Below are 21,312 nucleotides of genomic sequence, written 5' to 3' on the forward strand. Positions count from 1 at the left end.
GTGATTGTGTCTCACTCCTGTACGGTTTTACGGTCCAGATAATTGAATTCCCTGAAGAAACCTACTCTTTATTATGTTGAAGCTGGAGAACAATAATAGGTTAAGTGCTGCTAAAAAGCAAAACAGCATTCATTGTTAATTATGTCTGCTTGACTACATGTTAAAATCCAAAAATCTCACCGTAGCACTAAAATCTGTATTTACTGTAATTTCATGATAATGAAAATGGACTTAAAATGGAAAAAATGGAAAACTATAAACTCTCTGTGCCACACATTATTTTCATACCTTGTAATGGATCTTTGTTCAAATCCATTATCCCTTCTGAACAAATGATCAAAACAGAACAGATCTTTGAAAACCTTTTTAGACTCTAAAACTTCCCTCTGTTCAACACTGTCAATTATTAATAACTGCGCAATTTAAACTCTATTTTGTATATTTCCTCTTAATCTTTCTTAATTATAGACCAATTCACTTTATCTTGTGCTGAAGTGTCCATTTCACTCTCACATTCCAGCCATATTATAACTCTTCGGTCTGCACATATTTCTACTTAGAGTTCCATCTCTGTTGTGGAGCTGCTGTAACGAACCAAATATTTAAAGTATTTCTGATTGTGATGTGGACAGCTCGTCTCCCACTGATTCTCAGTGACGTTCAGGAGCGGACTGCTCCACACAAACTCCACACAGCTTGTGTTTCTAATTTTGAGATGTGAGATCTGCTTTTGGATCAGGGGCCTTTTGTGGGAGCCAACAGCAACGCTCTTCAACATCTCTGCTGCTGTGTGTGTGTGTGTGTGTGTATGTGTGTGTGTGGACCTGCCATAACTACTGCTTTAATTTTAATCTGCTTTTTGTGAAATAATAAAGAGCAGCTCTGGGACACGTTCTGCAGGAGTTGCATTGAAGTGCATCATCTGTGCAGATCTGTTTGGGTGCATGCAGGTGCATGCAGGTGCATGATGCATGGGCCTGTAAACACGTGATCGCTGTCAGGTGATGTCATTGTCTCTTTCTCCTGTGAGATGATCTGTTGCTCCGGTCTGCAGTCAGTGATCGTCCGGCCGCCTGCAGGAGGAGGGACAGCAGGATGTCCTCCTCGGTGGGACACTTCGGCCCTGTGATCTCATGAATATATTACAGCAGCTCGTTGTGCTGAGGCTCCAGGTGACGGCCTGCAGAGCTCGGACCGCAGCCGGCTCTTTAATGAACTCCTCCGGGCTGCTGCTGCTGCTGCTGCTTCCCCTCTCAGCCAGTGCAGTTATTTTAACAGAAAAAGGAAACGCACAGTTTTTCTGTTTTTTAATAAATGATCCCGACCCTGTGCTCCCTCCGGTGTCCCTGACAGACGAACATTAAGGGCAGCTCCTCCTCGTTAGCCGGACTGCGACACGGCTAGCCGGCTAATGTCGCGGAGCTAGCCGGGCAGTCTCCGGTCCACCGGCTCCACCGTCCGCCAGCGGCGGGGGAAAGGTAAGATATCAGTTTCACTCAGCTGGAGAGCGAACTGATTCAAGCTCTCTGTAACGTTAGCCCGTTTTTTGTTTTGTTTTTACGTTACGCTAGCTAATTAGCATCCAGAGGCTAACGGTGACGCGGCGGCGCGGCAGGAGCGGCAGCAGCGGCAGGAGCGGCAGGAGCGGCAGCGCGTCGGAGACGCTCCGCTGCTCCGTTTAAAGCCCGAATAACGAGCTCCACCGACACAGAGAGGAAACTTAACGCTGTCAGGCTGAGACAGAACACACCGAGCCGCCAGGACACCGGACTGCCGTTATCACCACCACCTTCGCCGTTTCTGCGGTTATTGCGGCGCTGAGGCAGGTAAGTGAAACAAAACATCTGCTGTTCGCATTTTTCAGTGACACACACAGACACACACAGACACACACTGCTGAAGTGCTTTGTTCTGACGTGCAAACGTGAGCGGCGCGTTTTGTTGGCATTGATGCGGCTGCAGGTCCATCTGACCGATCTGATCACTTATCGATCAGCAGATTGATAATTCACCGTGCACGCGCGTTTATTGAACCCGCCGCGTGCCCGTGCCCGTGGCACGGCTTGTTGCTGTGTGGTGCCAGTGCTCGTTTTTCCCCCTCTGGCCGTGACTTCCTGAACATATCATGGACACAATAACATGCGGTGCTGGCGGGGGGCCAGCTGAGTCAGTGCGGGTCAGTGTTTACATCAGACCTCTGCATCACTAATGGTGCTTAAACAGCCTGAAAATTACTCCTGTGAAGCTGCTGCAGCTGTTGGGCGCCTCCAGATGTGTGTGTCTTTTGTGGTTGTGTGCATCTTTTTGTATTGTACCTGTAACTCCACGCTCTAAAGGGCCAAAGCAACAGATTTCTCATTTGGGCTTTACAAAGTTTGTATTGACTTGTGGAAAAGTGGCAGTTAATTAAAGCCCCACGTGACATCCTCAGTTGGCTTGTTTGGTCCCAGCAGGCTTCCATAACCTTTTAAGACTTTAATTAGATGAAAAATCCCAAACACAGACGATATACCTCCGTCAGAATGACATAAATTTAAAATTAACCTGCAGGATTTATTCATTATTTACCTTTTTGAATAGACGGTAATTTAACTACATTTGTGTCCGACACTCGACTGATTCGACCGTCCAGCCGTTGTCTGTTGTTCTTCCCAGGTGATTTCACCTGGAGGGAACAGACACTGAGACCATAAACTCATCAAGAAAATGTTTACTGAGCTGATAAACCAGGGAGGTGGAGGGACATTTTCCCATAGACTTCAATACAACCTGACTTATTTTTACTACCATGATGGTCCGTAGACAGAACATCTACATCTGCTTTTATATGCAGTCTATGACGAAGGCTTAAAAGCAGGACGATCCTTTTCTTTACAGTTTGCTGCAAAATAGAATAAGATGAAGTCAAATCTAAATCCTGCTGTAGAAACAGAACCAGAATGAAGAAAGGATGAAGGAAAGAAATAAGCGAGAGGAGCTGGAAGCAGAGATTTGTGCGTTGTGAAAATGCATGAATCTCGTGTTCATGTCTTGATTTACCATCAAACTGAATTTCTTTGGAGGAACGGCTGAAAGGATTCGTCAGGGAGGATTTTGTAGCTCACATCGTGTCAGATTGCTCTGCACTTTGTCCTCCATTTTCTTTAATTCAGCCGTCTTTTGTTGCCGTGGGACAATCCTTCATTCCTTTGAGTAATAATATCTTGTTGTGAGCTGACGGCGGTTTCGCAGGGCTGCTGCTCTTCTTCTTTGCGAGCCTATTAATTGGTAATCTCTTTGTGAAGCGCAGGTGCACTGCAGGATGCCAGTTTAACTCGTACTGAAAGTTATCAAGCTGCATCCTTGTTGGCTGATTTGTTTATTCACATTTTCAGACAGCAGTAAGAATAAACGTTTGCAGGTTAGCGAACAAAGCCAAGAGGTTTATGGGAGACTTCTGTCACAGAAGCTCCTTTCAGGACAGTCTGGGCGGCTGCATTAATCTCATAATGTCAGTTTTACACATCGAAATTTATAAAATATGACTCCATCCTGTATGTTGTTGTTGTTTGGTTTGTGAGCTGCTGTTTTGAAGCCTCTAATATGTAATTTTGCCATCAGCAATCTTGTTTTATGGTCTATTTTCTTCTAGAATAATAAAAAAAAAAAAATTGTATTTAACACCTGAAACTGGAGACTGAGACCATTTCCCCATAGATTTCAGTACAACCTGTGGCGTTGATGGTCATTGGCCAGAAGTCAGGTGTTTCTGTCTGTCTGTCCTAAATGTTTCCTTCAGTTCTCCAACCAGATAAATCCACGACCTCAGTCATGGCAACGCTTCGTTTCATTGGTTGTCTGTTGGTGACCTCACACCTGCGCTGCTCAGGTGTCAGTGTTGTGGTTTCCAACCTGAAACTCAAACTGAACTTTCTCGTTTTTAGGATCCATTTAATGTAAATAATTAAGGTTTTTATTCCTCGGACTTCTGGAGTTTCAACGTGAAATCTAGTAAATATTCTTATATTAACTTATATTCCTCTGTTTTGGTCTATTAAAAATCCAAATAAGTGTCTGATTTACTAAAACAGAAAAAAAATCAACTAAAATATTTTTGCAAAGTTGAAATCAGTTTTGATATAAATGACTAATTATTATCTCTGTAACAGATAACGATTCATTTGTCATTGATCAGTCTGCCAATAGCGTTCTTGATTAATTAAGTTGGCCACAAGTTACCTGATGTTTAAAAACTAAAATTAAACTAATGAGTCGAATTAATCAACAGTTCCTATTAAAATGAATTAATTAATCTCAGTCTCAAAACACACATGAATAAAATCCACTAACTGTTGAAGTGATTGTTAAATTATCTGAGAATGTTATTAATGATTAGTTTCAGCCTGTCAGTAAATATGTTTCGAACCTGAGATCTCCTGATGAACGTCTGTCACAGCAGATATTTTACGTTTATTAATGCGACTGTGTTCATGAAGTATTTAAAGGAGTGTTTGTTTCTGATTTGATTATCACAGTGTGGGCTTTTTGTCTTTGCTCATGAGCTGCCAGTTTCTCGTCATACTTCAACTCTCAGAGCTGTCACTTTGAATAATTTTGATTGTATTGGCAGGTTTCACTGACTTTGACTGCAGCTTTTTGGCATCAGGCATAATCAGCAACTTCGAACTACTATATGGAGATGAGACTGTTTGTATTTGTGATTATTAACACAAGTTTTTGTTCACAGTAGTTCCTACAAAGTGGTAATAATCAAAGCACAGAGGCTTTAAATGACTTCTAGTTGTAATATTATTTGTATTGTATTGATATAGAATATAATGGTGTAGTTGTGAATTTATTAATACAATACTGATATAATGGAATATCAGCTACTTTTGACTTCAGCCTGTTAATATAACATCAATACAAATAAATATTTCATAATATTAATGATCACATCGATGGTTTTAAAAATCTAACAGACTAAAAAATGAAATGAGAATAATGTTGGCAGATTAAATTATGCTATAAAGTTGGGATTAAATGTGAGATTTTATGAAGCTGGAGTCCAAAACTAACTTCTGTGGGGGGGGTTGTGTATGCCCAGGGGTAGGAGGAGGGGGCAGGAAGAGACCAGGCAGTCCTGGGGGGTGATGAAGAGGAGCTGAGGTCAGAGGAGGCAAAGCGAGAACAGTTTGTCTCAGTCGTTCCTCTGAAGGAACAGACTGTACTGCAACGTCTGATAGAGACAGACATCTTACATGCCCCCCCCCCCCCCGCCTTTTGTGTGGTTTGGCTGCTCAGCAGCGATGGAAGTTACAAGGTGTTTGGAGGTTGAAGCTGCCTTTTGATAGGCGGAAACAGGTATTCCAGTCATGTGATCTGAACCCCCCCGGATCCACTACCATGTTTCCCTCCTTCTATATGAGATGAAGGGTGTCTGACCCAAATCTGCAAAGTGCAACAAAAAAAGAAAAAAGGAAACCCGGAGAGAAGGAGTGAGGGGGAGGGGAGCTGCTGAAGAGACGCTGTGATGCTGGAAAATTAACATGTCAGTTGGCAACATCAGATAAAGAAATTCATTAGTGTGTGTGCCGGGGGGGCGACCATGAGAGACTGTCCATCAGGAAATAAGAACACGAACGTGTCTTGGAAAGAGGGAAAGTGGCAGATAAACGCAGCGTCGAAATGGAGGAGGGAGACGAAGAGGCAGAAGTGTGCGTTCGCCAGCGGCCGATCGTTCGTTGGCGCTTTGAGAGGAGACTCTGCCTCTTCACATCTCTGTTCTCTTAAATTCCTTTTGAAATCAGCAGGCTAAATTTAGCTCCCCCCACCCCTCCAACACTCCTCTGAGAGGTATCAAGGCTGCAGCCGTCAGTGATAGGCTCACATTTTGATGTGCACGGTCCACTCACACACAGATTAAAGTGAGTGGGAGGGCGCCGAGGCTTTGTGTGCACAGTGTGGGCCACAGTGATGACAAATTGTTGCCGTGCAGCAAATGAACTCTGAGTAATTGTGTTTTTCTGTGCCCCCCCCCCCCCCCCCCCCCCCCCCGCCCGGTCTCTCTCTCTCTCTCTCTCTCTCTCTCTCTCTCACAGAGCGGCCTCTTGAGGACAGTGGGGGCTCTCGAATGATCCCCCCGTTCATCCGATGAACCCCCTCAACTCCATGAAACCCTCCCTGCCTCCCACTCCACAAAGGTACACACACACACACACACAGCGGTGACATTAAGCTCAGTGTCCTCAGGTGAACCACGTGACACCTCACCTGCCCAGTGGTGCCGTTATTATGCTTTTGCTTTGGACCCCGGGGGTTTCTCTCTCTGTGTGACCTGGTTTCATTGGGCTGGACGTCCAGTTAGGACTCTACAGAAGTGAATAAACTTATATTAAATATTACGTTGTGTCCGAGCCTCCTGATGGTTTTTCCTGTTTTTCCTCCTTAAACTGGACAATCATCGATGTGTCAACACAGTAATGACAGACAGACATATTTAAAAATTGGATTAAATCAAACCAATTCAAAACTGAAGTCTCACTTCGTCAAATGTTTCTATCAAAATCCACATTTTGATATATGAGAATAAAACCTTTCAAATGAGAAGCTTGATCAGACCAGAAATGTCAGCTTTTTGCTCTAAACTTCCCTTTATAATCTAGAAATTATATATTTACACTAATGTGGACATAACCAACAGAAAGAAAGTCAAAGATTGAATTCCTTCAGAGATCAGTCAGCTTCAGATTCTCTTTCACAAACCGCCGTTCAGACAATCGATTGCTGTGTGTTCTCCGTCTTCGTCGTCAGGTTTCCTCCAGCCAAAATGGCCTTTCAGTGAGTGTTTCCCTCCAGAAAACCTCTAAAAACAAACCTTGTTCATCTGAAGTAATGCCATCTCAACGTTGTAATTTATAAATTGTGAATAATTGACATCAACATGTTCATTTAAAAACGTTTGTAAAGACTCCAGCCTCAGTAACTGTGGATATCATGTGGTCTAACAGAAAAGCTGCGGTAGGTTTATATGGAGGAAGTGGAGGCTAATCTCAGATGTCAGATTAATAACCCGTGCCCACGTTAATCTTTAGCTCACAGGTAAATGATAAAGTGACGACCTTGCTCGTGTAGCGGCGTGTCTCGGCGCTAATAAGGTTAAACACTCTTTGTTTTTGCCGAGTGAATAATCCAGCATGGCGACGTAGTGATGTGTGAATGAATGCTCTCTCCATAACCTTCCTCTCCATCGCAGTAACTCTGCTTTTGTATCCTCCTGCAGCAGCGACAGCCCCTTCCTAAATGACCCAGTCTCCTGGCAACCAGGCACCAATCAGCACGCAGGATCTCTCTCTGTAGTAACCACAGTGTGGGGCGTGACCAATCCCACACACAGCCAGGTAACACATGACTCAATACGCAGCGACGCTTCTGCACAAACAGAGACAGAAAAAAGAGCTGCATTCATCCCTTTGTACAAATCTGCTCATGATTTCTGTAAAGATTATTAGAAATCTTTTAACTTAAAGCATACATACATATTTAAAAGCTGCGCTCCAGTTAAACACGTTCTCTCTTTATTTACTGCTTCATGTGATTTAATGACATCTTGTTTTTGTGTCTGCAGAAGTAAAGTTTATAGCAGTCAGTAATATTGAGGCTAGATTTGCTTTGATATGCAGGTGTTTGGTGCACCCATGGGTCCAGGTGAGAGCTCCGGCAGTCACATGATGCCCGGCGGCAGCCCTGGTATGGGTCCCGGAATGGGCTCCCAGTTCATGGGCCAGCAGTCGTACGGCGACGGCGTGTCCAAAGGCTACGGCCATCCCGTCATGTACGGACGTCCCAGCGCTGCCTACAACCCCCCCTCAGCCTATGGCGGAAGGTAAACCTGATGGTGTCTGTTCTCAAAATGATTGATCACAGTTGGTGTTTTTAGAGGTGGTAATTCAGTGTTAACAAACGCTCACTGAGAGCAGCCGTGACCTGTTTGTTTGACTGAGATGAGTAGATGGAAAACGTGTTCATGCCTCACATCCATCACACACGGGTTGGCTGACGTTACGATAACACAGAGCGAGGTTCAGTATCTTCAGCTTTCACCATTTCCTGTAAATATGACTCAGTTTTCAGCGGAGATTCGGGGAAACAAGGACTCACAGAAAGAACCTTGGACGTGAGGTCAAACAAACAACAGCAGGACTCTGCAGCTCGACAGCAAAGGAGCGCTCCCCTGAACGGACCTGTGGACGCCAACATCTGCCAAAATTTAAATAATACAAACCTGAAACTGAACTGTCACTTTTCTCACCTATGAATCAAGTCAGTCTGTATTTATTTACCACCAGAAGTTTTCTCAGATCAAACAGCTTCAGACTTTCTTATAATATTATTGACAGAGACAACAATTTACAAGCGAAGAGCGAGAAAGAAAACTTTTCCTTTTAAGAGCAGAACCATGATCAGTGTCGAGTCCCGGCTGATGACAGTCGTTGTTATAATTATTAATTATATTATGTTTCCTGTGTCTCTCTGTTGGCCTGGAATTGAACACTGATGTTTCCACTTTCTGGTCCTTTTCAGTTTTTTTTATTTTTGCTCATTTGTAAGGACAGATCGTATGTCAGCGTGGCGGCTCTCACCCACAGCTCTGACTCACCCGTTCAGTTCAGAGTTCACTGCTCGCTCACCCTCCTTCCTCTCTCTCCCTGCAGTTACTCCGGTAATGGTGGAGGTGCCGCTCTGGGCGTCCGTCCGCCCTCAGACTTCACTCAGGCCGCCGCCGCCGCCGTTGCCGCTGCTGCTGCCACAGCGACAGCTACTGCCACAGCAACTGTTGCTGCAATACAAGAAAAGCAGAACCAGGAGCTGAGCTATGGGCAGGTACAACCACAACTACACTGACATTCAATGAGCTATCATCACAATTGGTTGACTTTCAACATTTTATGTGTCGAATTTCTCCAATCTTAGTTTAAACGCAAATGATTTTTGGCTTTTTCTTGCATTTTTATAGAAAAGATTTGACGCTGTCTCCTTTAAGTTGATTTCAAATACTTTTATTTTGAAGAGGGCATTTTGGTGTGTGAAGGATTCTGAAGATTTAAAGTCTGATTTTATCTCTTTTAATGCACCTTCTGTGTTGTCCCCAAAATTCTGCTGTACAGACGCTGTATAATGTCAATAAAGGCCATCTCATCTTATCTTAATGTTGGACATAAGTCTTTCAGGTTTTCTGCTTAAGGAGACACTTAAAGTCAGTCAGACTGTTGTAGCAAAGTGCTTAAAGGGAAATTTAAGGTCTGTCTGGTTCCATTTTAACGGCATCGTGACTGAGTTTAAGGGGATAAATGAGAGAAGAGAGTGGGGAGAAACCCTTCGTGATGAGGAACTGCGTCTGATGACGATCTACGGTTTTATGTCACATGGCATTTGCGGTCAGGATGAGGTTTCAGTTTAAACCCTCTCATCTGTCTGTGGGGAAGATCCCATCTAAACCTCACGAGGATGAGATGGGGGCGTATTTCTTTAACACTTCTCTAAATTGTGAGCACTAACTCAAAAACTTAAGGGGTTTTACGCGAGAGGCCTCCAGTTCTTTGTTGTTTTGTGTTTCGGCCTCTCGGGGGGGTAAAGTGAGAAATCTGCTGACACAGACTTTCCTATTAACTGTAGACGCATCGCATAATTTGACGCTGCTCTCCTGTGAAGATTATTTGCTCTCCTCACTTGATATTTGCATAAAGGGTGTCGGAGAAGAAGCTCCGTCAACACTGAAGTCGTGTCTGTTGGTTCTTATTAAAGACTTCAGGCAGCGCTCACAGTGAACATGTTTATTTTCTGTCTGCAGCCTCCTGCTCTGCATCAACCAGCTCTACGCTGCATGTAACCTGTTTTTCTTAAAGCCGTTGTTGGCGTTTGTGGAACTCCTTGCTCACTTGCTTGCACTCTGCCCCCCCACCTCCATCTCCACCCATGTACTCTGTGAACTGCCTGCGCTGTAAAACACCAAGTGAGCTTTGTTTTCACCCCCGCTGTCGTACTTCCCTTTCCCTCCCAGATGGGTGGAGCATCCTCTTACAGCACCCAGTTCCTGTCTCACTCCGGCCCCCGCGGCCCCCCAGGGATGAGCCCTGGTGGGATGGTCCTTTCCAGGCCCGGGCCTCCACCCTCCACAGGGGGCCTGTATCCTTCTCACCCTGCACAAACGCAGAAGATGGCCCAGCACGGGGGCTACCCTGGTGGACAGCAAGGCCTCAAACGGCCTTTCCATTCAGAGGTCGGTGATGGTGTGTGTGTGTGGAGGGGGGGGGCATCAGTGACGCCTGTGTGTATTTTGTGTGTTTGTTTTGTCTGCTAATATTTATAAAAGCACATATAAACACTTGGTCCACAGCAGCGATAACACAAACTGCAGCCTCAAAAATGAACGTTTAGCTGAATCGATGTTTAAAGTCTGACTAGTGAAGCTTTCGTGGGGCGACTTGATTGGGGTCAAATACCACATGAGGGCAGAATCCCAGGGGCTGCAACTTTTCTCCTGCATGTTGCTCCTTCTCATTTCCTGCCTCTGTACGTCTACACAATAAAATAAAGGCCTGCAAACACAACTGTACTGCTCTGGGAGACGTCCGCCCAATAAACTGGTAGTTTATAGTGTGAATATTATTTATGATAATAAAATTACAGATATAAATAGTTTAGTTTTTTTTTTTTCCCTATTTGGTTTCACCCTGTCAGTGTGATCGTTTTAGGTTTGTAATTTAAACAAAGTTTTGAAGATGTCAGCATTTTTAAACTTAAACTTAAAAACCCAGTTTGATGAGTTTATGACCTCAGTCTCCATCACTTGGGGGCGGGTCTACTGTGTGATAGACAGATTTTACCACCCAATCAAGAAAGACAGCGCAGGTGAGGTCCCCCTCAGATTCCTGAGGTCGCGTCATGTGTACCAGATATCACGATGATCTATCATGTTTGTGTTGGTGTCTTTGTGGTTTTCAGGGTTTTCCGGTCCAGCAGTACGGATCTGCTGGGATGTCGGGATACCCCAGCCAGCCTCTGCAGTATCCGGCCGGCCCTCAGCAGAGATGCCCCCCCTCGCCTTCGTACCCCTCCAGCCGGATGCCTCTCATGGGACAGTACCCTCCTGGATCTCACAACCCAGCACAGTTTCCCCCGGGAGGGGGCCAGCCCAACCCTCCACAGTACTATAAAGTAATCACTTCTCCACCTTTCCAATGAAGAGCCGACCAACAACAACTTGGATCCTGAGTGTTTGAGATGTTTTGGTGATATTTTAAGGGTTATCCATAAGAAATGAAATGTTCAGTCCTTTTTTGTTTAATTTGATGATTTTTGCTTTAAATTTAATTTAATTAAAAAGGATTTTTATTTATTTATATATTTTTTTTTAAACCTTATTCCTGCATTGTGTTGAACTTGAGCGGATCGTCAGCTGAGTGTCATGTTTCCTGTCTGTTCTGCAGACGGAGCCTTTCAATGGTCAGGGCAGTTTGCCATTAGGAGGAACCGGAGGATACAATGCCTTCACACAGGCAGCAGTGAACGGGGTGAGTCCAGCCTGAAGCTGCCTCAGACGCCCTTTAACCCTTTTAGATCCCGTTGTATTTGTCCTTATGGAGATGTCTTCAATGCTTATCTTATTTATCTCAGCCAAGTCGGGGCGGCGGGATGCCCGGGTATCCCAGCTCTCCAATGGGAGGGAATCCAACCCCCCCAATGACACCAGGCACCTCCATACCCCCCTACCTGTCCCCGGGCCAGGACACAAAACCCCCCTACCTTCCCCCAGACACCAAGCCCAACATCAGCACACAGCAGCCCTCCACAGGTGAGAGCCCCCCCCCCCCTCCGAGCCGTGAGCGCCTCTTAAATCACAAAAAAACATGTTTTCACAAACACACAAAGAACCTCCTGTTTTCCGTTAAAGGTAACCCCAGCGACGACCTGCGACTGACCTTCCCCGTACGAGACGGAGTCGTGCTGGAGCCGTTCAGACTGGAGCACAACCTCGCCGTCAGTAATCACGCCTTCCAGCTCCGAGACTCTGTCTACAAAACACTCATGCTGAGGTAGGAAAACGCACACTGAGCTGCGGTGTCTTAACTGTTATATTTATTACGTTCTTGTGTTTCGAGGTCAAACATTTAAAGGTCCGTAGGGTCTGAATCACATCCAGGTTCTGTATTAATTCAGTGGAAGTATCAGATTCAGGAACTTTCACTGATGTTCCTCATTCAAAGCGAATAAAAGCATCGGACAGATGAGTTACAGGAAGCCCATAAATCAGCTCCACACCTGTTCAAGGTCCTCGTGTCTCCCTTTTATTGCAGATCTTTATTCAAAACACCAACACATCTATTTCTTTGATACTAACTGGACCTTCCCATGATCCCTGATGTACCGTCCCCATTCTCTTACTTCTTTATTGGCCAACATTTCTGCCTCGTCATTTCTGAGCTTGTGCTAGCCGATGAAATGCAGAGTTGAGGGAGTCCAGATGTTTTTCTCCCCTCTGGTTTGAACTCTGCAGCCGTCCTTTCTCTGTTTCCCTTCCTGAGTAAATTTGAAACACCAGATGAGGAAAAACAAATGAGGAATGTTTGATAACCCCACCCAGTCTGCCCCCATGAGTGTGGTGCTGTGTCTCCCCCCGCAGGCCGGATCTGGAGCTGCAGTTTAAGTGTTACCACCACGAGGACCGACAGATGAACACCAACTGGCCGGCCTCCGTACAAGTATGTGTCACATTACAGATTTTTCTGTTATTGCTTTTGTTTTAGTTTTTTTTTTATCTACATACTCAATTATAATTAACTCAACCTCAGCTGGTTCTATCTGTGACTCAAAGACATCTTCTACACATTAATCAGTGTCGGAGGACAGCAGCTCATAAAACAAGAGCACACTCTGAATGTTTCCTTCTTCTCCACAGAAAAGTTCCTCTCGTGTTTGGGTTGTTTCTTTATCTGATCAGGAGTTCTGCTCATTAATGATGAAAAATCAGCTCTAATTATCTGATTGTCTGTGTCGCTCTGTCAGAGTCAAACAGAACAAGTCAGAGCTGTCAGAAAAATGTGATTCTCTAAAATCAGCTCTTTCAGATGTGTAACAGCTTCTGTGGGCTTAATGCTGTTTGGTGCTTACAGATGTTTTCAGGCCTTTCATCTTTTTCTGCTCCTTTAATTCTGTTCCTGTCTTTCTCCTTTTCCGTCAGGTCAGTGTCAACGCCACTCCTTTGTCCATTGAACGAGGGGACAACAAAACCTCCCATAAGCCCCTGTACTTAAAGCAAGTGTGTCAGCCGGGACGTAACACCGTCCAGATCACCGTGACCGCCTGCTGTTGTGTATGTAGCCTTCGCACGATGCTGTCCTGTTGTGTGAATTTATTACGACTAATCTATGTTATTTTGCCCCCCCACCCGCAGTCCCACCTGTTTGTGTTGCAGCTGGTCCACCGGCCGTCCGTCCGCTCCGTCCTGCAGGGTCTGATGAAGAAGAGGCTGCTGCCGGCCGAACACTGCATCACCAAGAGTGAGTCGACGTTAACTTTGGAGTCTGACAGCAAAGTGTGGAAATTTTAGAAGTCAGATTTAGCTTTGTTTCCTCCTTTTTATTTTAAGTTAAGAGAAACTTCAGCAGCGGGACAATCCCCGGGACCCCGGGACTTAACGGCGAGGACGGCGTGGAGCAGACGGCCATTAAAGTTTCCCTAAAATGCCCGATCACATTCAGACGGATCCAGCTGCCGGCCAGAGGTCACGACTGCCGACACATACAGGTGAGGAAACGCACAAACGCACAGAGCCCACAGCTCAAGGTGAACAAAGATTTGTTCTCATGAGAACAGTTGTGTGTTTTTAGTGTTTCGACCTGGAGTCGTATCTGCAGCTGAACTGTGAAAGAGGAACCTGGAGGTGTCCGGTGTGCAAGTACGTACCCCCACACGTATTTATTGAACCTCTCAGACCCAAATCCACATCTCTCTCTAACCAGCTGATCTCGTTCACAGTAAAACAGCTCTGCTGGAGGGGCTGGAGGTGGACCAGTACATGCTGGGTATTCTGGTCTACATCCAGAAGTGAGTGCTGATGTCTGAGTTTCCTTTAAAAGAAGTTTGTGTAGATCCTGGATGTGACCGTTTCCTGTCCTCCGTCCTCAGCTCAGACTACGAGGAGATCACCATCGACCCGGTCTGTGGTTGGAGACCGGTTCCCGTCAAACCGGATCTGCACATAAAAGAGGAGCCCGACGGTCCGGTCCTGAAACGCTGCCGCACGGTCAGCCCGAGTCACATGGTCCTCCCGAACGTGATGGAAATGATCGCCGCGCTGGGGCCGGCGTCCTCCCCCTACCAAGGTCTGACGTCCGGAGGCAGGAACACCCCTGACTACAACAGGCCAGGTAGAGTGGAGCCTATCAGGATTCATGGCACAGACGTTTTATAAAACATGTCAGAGTCTGTGGACCAGTCCTGAATGTTTCTGAGTTCATCGTGTTGACAGAATAAAGACAGTCATCATTAAAGAGCAGAACTCCTGATCAGATTAAAGTGTGTGTGTGTGTGTTTTCTGCATTCTCAGCTGTTTGATCTGACCCACAATAGCTAATGAACCTTACAAAGACAACCCCCCGAGACAGATGTGTTCTTGTGTCCTCTGCTTTCTGCAGGCAGTCAAGGATTCTCCAGCCAAACAGGATTCACAGACTTCCCCAACACCCCCGGCACCCCGACACTCGGAGAGTACGCCTCCGGACCGCCGCCTCCCCTGCCCTATCAGTCAGAGCAGGTCAGACTCTTATTACGACAACATACTCGTGTTCTTTTCTCGGCTCAGCCCGAGGGCTCCGTCTTTTCTGCTCAGGACATTTTCCTTAATGGCTGAGTCAGCGTCAATGGTGAGTCGAGTGTGAATAGAACCGAGCGAGCGAGACGTTGCATAACTGGAGCTCTTTACGTGGTCACACTGAAGGGGTTTTATTACGGTCTTGTGCTGCACCAAATAATCACTACAGCACCTAACATGGATAAATCTGCTGCTGAAAACAGTCCCCAGCGAATGTTGGTGAATATTAACCCATTTATATTAACAGCATGAGTCGTCAGTTTCACAGTATCAGTTTGACAAGATGAGATGAAAGAATTTAATTTGGACCTTTATTCATCAACATTGGAGGAAATGTAAGTCCTATACAGGAGCAGAGGGGGAGGGGTTTCTCTATAAAGGGGTAAAAATCTGTTCACTGCCCCCCTTCATGCCGCCACCAATCATGAGTGAATCTGCTGAACAGGAAGCTCCTGAGATAAAGACAAGAAAAGGGTTTTCACATCTATTCAAACAGGAAGTGTTTTTTTTTTTTTTTGCCTGGAGTCAACAGCAGCAGCTGCTTTTAGTTTCCAGAGAAAAGAAGTGAACGCGAGCCCTGCAGCAAACCTGCTGTGGATGTGTTACACAACGCCGACTGTCGTTTCCTTCTGGTTCTGTGAGTCCAGTGGAGAGCTTTAATCTGAGGCTGAAGCAGACAGCACCGGCTCTCAAACACACGTCAGTCTGAGCCACGAAACCACTAAACCACCTGTCCGACACAGCTGCTGGACTCCGTCCTCCTCCGCTGTCACGCCCTCCTGGTGTCCTCCTGTCGGGGAAAAGGCTGTGGTGACTCACCTGCAGTGAGATCGGCGTGATGTAAAAACTGTCTCAAAATAAAAGTTCATGCTTTGAACTGCTCTGTCTCCATCAGGCGCCTCACTCTGGACGAATCGAACACTCCCAAAACGTCCTGCCGCAGCACGGTTCAGGTGTCCATGGTAACCAGAGCCTGGGGGACGCCGGCAGTCCGGTGCCGCAGCGCAAAAGCAGCACCCAGAATGCCCGGCTGCCGGGCGACGGTTCCTTCGGTCTGGGAGGCCCGGGAGCAGCCGGAGGAGACGGAGCCGATCATGCACTGGATGTGAGTGAGAACAGGAGCGCTTCAGCTTCAGTCCCAGATTTGGACAATCTTCTGTTTGGTGCTTTTATTTTCTAGGGGCCCACTTTTGTTAGACAGGAAGTGAGAAGGGGTCGGGGTCACTATCAGCTCTCAGGAGTCCGCTTTCCTTTTTCATTTTTGATTGGGCCACTGTGGCACCATGACGTGTTCATGTTTGAATGGCCTCAGCTCCAGTAGAGGATCATGGGTAATGTTCTTGTTAGAGCTGAATCTTGGTCAAAGTTCGTCACCAGTTTGGGCCAAACAAAAAAATCTGAAGTAATTAAATTTTGCTTTAATGCAGCGCCGCCATTAGATCAGAATTTAATATTAGATTGGTCGTTACTCTGTTAAAATGCAGAAGGTCAAAGGTCAACTTCATTGTGACATCCTACCGCCCTTGTCATTGTTTCGAATGTTAAATGGTCTTTTCTGTGTCGTCGTGAAGCTTCTTCCTGAGCTGACCAACCCGGACGAGCTGCTGTCCTACCTGGGCCCCCCCGACCTCCCCAACAACAGCAGCGACGACCTGCTGTCTCTGTTCGAGAACAACTGACGACCTCCAGGTTCCCTCGCCGGTCGTCTTCCTGTCCAGTTCCTCCCGTCACTGTGGCCCCGCCCACATCGGCTCAAGACTGCAGCTTCTCTGGGGACGCCCCCTGTGTGTGTGTGTGTGTGTGTGTGAGATGAATGGTGTGTCTGTGTATCATTGTGTCTTTGTCGTTTTTAAGTCCATTCAGTGCGGTGAAGGGAAAATGAAGGAAAGGAGGACAGAAGAGGACTCAGACTGTGCAGACCAGCATTTTAAACTATAGCACAAACCACAGACTGAATCTGAAGGTTTTAATGTGGGGGGGTCATTGGAACAGCACATCACGCCCCAAAAAGACAAACCCTTTTCAAAAGTAGAAACAGGTGAGCTGATCATTTTCAGACAAAAGTCTTCTATGCTTGACCTACGTTGACCTGGTGCCCCCCCCCCCCGTGACCCCCGTTTGGGATACACTACATCTGGAGAAGGCTCCAGATCTTCAACACGATGAAGAAGATGAAGGACACCTTTTGGTCAAAGGTCACCTGATCATTGACAGAACAGAGCAACGTCTGGATGTAAAATAGACATTTGAAGATGAAGTTTGTCTCCGACGTCCTTCAACACTGTGACTCATGAAAAAAGTCCAGCCCCCCCGCTGTGTATCTGACCCTCCTCTGAGAAGGTGGGGGTGTTCAGGCACTGTAAAGGCTCTTTGTTTGTTTTGAAATGGCATCACGACGCGGGTTCATGTTCTGTATAATCAGCTGTTTTCATTAGAGAACGTGTGTGTACCAAATGAATTGTTGATCATGGTAATTTAATGTCATTAGTTGGACAAAGGATCATCGTTGGCACTGTAAACATCCTGTACGTTAGAAAAATATAAACCAACTGTAAAAATTGGAGGCAGAAATCGGACAGTCAGCTGACACAGACGGAGCGACGCAGTTTGAAATCATTCTTAATACGACTTTTTAAAGCTGACAGATTTTTCTACAAATGATTTCCCTTTGATGTCGACAAGGCAACAACAAATAATGTTATTTGCCAATTTGAGCAACAAAATAATGTTATATTTGGAAATTATGGACTATTTAACTGCAAATTTCTAGAGGGGAAGAAAAGTTTTTTTAATATTTAAACTATTCCACATATTTTGTATCACATTGTAATGCCATATTTATTTTTTAATCATAATCATCATTGTACCTACAGTTTCGTTGTTTCTTTCCAGAATTAAAAAAATCACTTTATTTGACAAAGTGTTTTGGACGTGAATCGTGACTTCAGACATTTATGGCATGAACTCAAACTGCACAATGAGAGTTTTCTGTTACTCCAGAACATCTCACAGCTGAAGCCTGATGATCGTTTACTCTTTACATTTATCACCAATCTGCTCAGTCTGCAGAGCGTCATGACGAAGATCAGCTGCTGTACAGCAACAAATCAAACTGCCGTTTTTCCTCTTCGCTGCTGCCAGAGTGTTTGAGGGCCGTTGTGCTGCTTTCATTAAGGAATGTACGGGCTGGTTCTTGTTTTCACACGTTCAGACCAAACCTCACCTGACGGGTTCAGTTTGTGTTGCAGGGCGTCGAAAACGCTGACATATCTGGATCTGTCTGCAGAGACAGGTTTGATTTATCAACAGGCAAACGAGTTACCTTCTAATGTTGAAACTATTTTGTCTATGATTGGGGAAACTGGGCACGAAATAAGTGACTTAAAAGGAAAGAAATACTTGAATACAGAATTTGTAGTGAATGTGTTTTAACAAAATGGTTGTAACACTTTTTGCCTCGGCGCCTGAAACTTACTGAATTGCTGAGCTACAGCTTTCAAACAACAAAATGTCCTCTGTAGTTTTCTACAGACAGCACCTTTCCACGGACCTGGTGTGTTCATGTTAAATACACGGTGCTCCTTTGTTAGAACCGGCCCTGTGACATGCTGGGGAGAGTTAAGGCACAGAAAACAGTTAGCACACGACAGAATGTGCTTCCAAACAGCTCAGAATAATGTCTGACTGTTAAACTTCGGAGGGTGTTTGTCTGCTGGAACGAACTTCCATAAGTGTGGATGCTTCTGTAGCTTTCAGTCGTATCTCCTCAGTGTGTCACCTCCCTCAGTCTGTAAAATGATTAAAATCAGAACGTGCTCTTCGGTTTTTTGTGAAGTGATGATTGGAACACTTTAAAAATATGTTAATATATCCTTTAACCTTCCTAGTTCTCGTCGTGGAGCTTCTATTTTCAGTGTTTTTATTATTTTTTGCGAAATACAAAATGGTCTTTTAGCACATTCATTTATTCATTCCAGATAAAATCACTTCACGGACTACCTCACCTTTGTTTCCCGCCATTGCAGCCTGACCTTTGACTTTAGGTGTGTTTCATTCTTCACACATTCACATTTGCCTGTTTGTACCACAGAACTCCTTAAGCTCCGCCCCGCTGGGCTGCCCCCGATTCATCCAATAAGCCGCCCATTTTCTCTCCTATTGGTCCATTTCTGGAGGCCGTCCAAGGAACGGGGCTCTGATTGGCTGCCTGCCACAGTGATATCACGACCCTCCGAGCCATATAAAGCGGATCAGTGTCTGAATCTTCAGGTACAGATTCTCCATCAGGACAGAAAGTTCAGTAAAAATGTCGAACCCCAAAGTTTTCTTTGACATCACAATCAACGAGAAGAAGATTGGGAGGATCATCATGGAGGTGAGCTGATCAGATCACCTCTCCTCTGTCAGCAGCTTTTTAGAAAAGACTCCAGCTTTCTCTGGATGTGCATATTTCTGGCTGTTTCTCTGAGCTCTTTTCTAAAATGTGGCAGATTTGTCTCCGTTTTGTTTTGAAATGGTGGATTGAACCTTGTGGAAATGTTTCCTGCTTGATGAGATTTGAATTTAACGTGATGTGCGATGATGGAAATAAGAGCAGTGATCCAGCCACTGAAGCTTTTATTTGTCTCTGTAGAATAAATGCACAGACAGCAGAGCTGAGCTGATGCTGTGTGTTTTCAGTGTGTGTGTCACAGGTTGATCTTGTCGTTTGTAAAACTGCCTCGTGTTAAATTTCCCTCTTAAAGTAAATGTGTGTTTTTGCAGCTCCGGGCCGATGTGGTTCCAAAAACTGCAGGTACGTCAGCCGGAAGAGCAGAAAATAAAAAGAGTCCTCAGACAGTCAGACCGTCCAACGTCAGCAATCTGATTTCACCTGAATTGTCTCTAAATAATAATGAAATATCAGATTTTTATCATTTCAGCGTTACTGTGTTAAAAAGTGGTTTGTCTTGTGATTTTAACATTTTATCAACTTTAACTTCATTAACTTTGATTAAATCGACAAAATCCGCTGAAACGGGAGGAAACTTTGGCAGAACTCTGAAATTAAATCTTCGTGAGAGAACTACCTGAGGTGGTTATTAATAACATCATGCTGCTTTTTTGTGAGTCTTTAGTTGTTTTCAGTATATTTGAGGAATGACTGTTTGTTTTCAGAGAACTTTCGAGCTCTGTGCACCGGAGAGAAAGGCTTCGGCTACAAGAACTCCACTTTCCATCGAATCATCCCGAATTTCATGTGCCAGGTACAGTTTATAGTTCTGCACCTTCACATTCATCATTTAAGTTGATTTAAATCTGCAAAGCACTGTGAGAACGATCAGCAGATTGTTGACCTGAAGGATTGTCGGTTGAACGTACAGTTTTGTTTCCTGTTCCCACAAGTTCAGACTAAACTCCAGGCTGCTGTGTGTTTCAGGGCGGAGACTTCACCAATCACAACGGAACCGGAGGCAAATCCATCTACGGAGATAAGTTTGAAGATGAGAATTTCGAGCTGAAGCACACTGGGCCAGGAATGCTGTCCATGGCCAACGCCGGGCCCAACACCAACGGATCCCAGTTCTTCATCTGCACGGTGAAAACGTCCTGGTGAGGTCTTCGGTGACTCAGCCGCCTTCAGGTGTGTTCAGACGTTCAGCTGTCGGTCTCACGCACTGATTGTCTTCTCCAGGTTGGACGGGAAACACGTGGTGTTTGGAAAAGTCGTGGAGGGACATGACATTGTCTCTAAACTCGAGGAGTTAGGCAGCAAAAGCGGTAAAGTTTCAGGCAAAGTTGCGATTGCAGACTGTGGTCAACTATCATAGTCCGACCCGGCTCCTCCAGTCCGTTTCCTTCATCTCCCTGTTGGTCTACGAGACGGTAATATTCACGGACAAAACAACATCTGAGTGAAATGATAACGATGATGGTGTGAATAAATCCAGTTTGATTTTTACCAGTTAAATTCGGCCTCGTGACTCTTTTTCAGATGCTCTTTACTACTTTGCAGTTGATGGTGTGTTTGTTCTCGGTTTGGACCTTGACTGTCCACCTTTAAACATCACCAAGCCCACTTTGTTTCATAAAAAACACGCTATGACAGCTCTGAGATTTTTTTAATAGATTTCTGACTAAGTACAGAATTTATCAAAACAAAGTTATCAATGCTCAGTGTTGTTCACAATAAAAACAGAAACCAAAGATTAAGGCAACAACATCTCCTTTTGCCAGGTTCTCCATCAAAGAGAGTGATAAATAAATTCAAAAGAATTCAAGTTTCCTATAGAAAGGTCTCTAAGAAAAACCAGGATATTCTGAGAATATAAACAGGAATGGAGATCACAGCACAGTAAGACCACAGATACAAAACGTACAGATCCAACACACAAAAGGTTCAAGATCGCTTTGTTTTAAAAGCTGCACGATAAAGTTGGAGGTCACAGTTGGCCTGGCTCTGTCCAAAGTTTAAAAATGGC

The 21,312-nt window shown here is 45.1% G+C and overlaps 2 protein-coding genes across 2 annotated transcripts; both read left to right on the top strand.

Annotated features, from left to right (window-relative positions):
- Positions 1 to 1,036: 1,036 nt before the first annotated feature.
- On the top strand, positions 1,037 to 17,765 carry zmiz2 (zinc finger, MIZ-type containing 2). The gene is made up of 21 exons (XM_029516538.1): positions 1,037 to 1,478; positions 1,572 to 1,826; positions 6,081 to 6,182; positions 7,262 to 7,379; positions 7,662 to 7,864; positions 8,694 to 8,862; positions 10,040 to 10,258; positions 10,984 to 11,196; positions 11,469 to 11,552; positions 11,656 to 11,833; positions 11,933 to 12,074; positions 12,662 to 12,740; positions 13,220 to 13,351; positions 13,433 to 13,538; positions 13,628 to 13,785; positions 13,869 to 13,936; positions 14,017 to 14,085; positions 14,167 to 14,408; positions 14,676 to 14,794; positions 15,747 to 15,956; positions 16,423 to 17,765. Exons 3-21 carry the CDS (start codon positions 6,133 to 6,135, stop codon positions 16,528 to 16,530), a joined length of 2,667 nt encoding a protein of 888 aa, XP_029372398.1. The 5' UTR covers positions 1,037 to 1,478; positions 1,572 to 1,826; positions 6,081 to 6,132; the 3' UTR covers positions 16,531 to 17,765.
- A 1,347-nt stretch (positions 17,766 to 19,112) lies between these two features.
- ppiab (peptidylprolyl isomerase Ab (cyclophilin A)) lies at positions 19,113 to 20,801 on the top strand. Its single transcript, XM_029516086.1, has 5 exons — positions 19,113 to 19,226; positions 19,616 to 19,646; positions 20,009 to 20,097; positions 20,271 to 20,443; positions 20,526 to 20,801. Exons 1-5 carry the CDS (start codon positions 19,158 to 19,160, stop codon positions 20,659 to 20,661), a joined length of 498 nt encoding a protein of 165 aa, XP_029371946.1. The 5' UTR covers positions 19,113 to 19,157; the 3' UTR covers positions 20,662 to 20,801.
- The last annotated feature ends 511 nt before the right edge of the window (positions 20,802 to 21,312 follow it).

This window comes from Echeneis naucrates, chromosome 12, assembly GCF_900963305.1.
Source record: "Echeneis naucrates chromosome 12, fEcheNa1.1, whole genome shotgun sequence".
NCBI lineage: Eukaryota > Metazoa > Chordata > Actinopteri > Carangiformes > Echeneidae > Echeneis > Echeneis naucrates.

What these genes read in the sequence shown, in the direction of transcription:
- zmiz2 (XM_029516538.1), top strand. Translation starts at nt 6,133, where the DNA reads ATGAACCCCCTCAACTCCATGAAACCCTCCCTGCCTCCCACTCCACAA. An exon ending in ATTCTGGTCTACATCCAGAA is followed by an intron (nt 14,086 to 14,166) that starts GTGAGTGCTGAT and finishes CTCCGTCCTCAG; the next exon opens with CTCAGACTACGAGGAGATCA. An exon ending in GAGCCGATCATGCACTGGAT is followed by an intron (nt 15,957 to 16,422) that starts GTGAGTGAGAAC and finishes GTCGTCGTGAAG; the next exon opens with CTTCTTCCTGAGCTGACCAA.
- ppiab (XM_029516086.1), top strand. Translation starts at nt 19,158, where the DNA reads ATGTCGAACCCCAAAGTTTTCTTTGACATCACAATCAACGAGAAGAAG. An exon ending in TGTGGTTCCAAAAACTGCAG is followed by an intron (nt 19,647 to 20,008) that starts GTACGTCAGCCG and finishes GTTTGTTTTCAG; the next exon opens with AGAACTTTCGAGCTCTGTGC. An exon ending in TCCCGAATTTCATGTGCCAG is followed by an intron (nt 20,098 to 20,270) that starts GTACAGTTTATA and finishes TGTGTGTTTCAG; the next exon opens with GGCGGAGACTTCACCAATCA.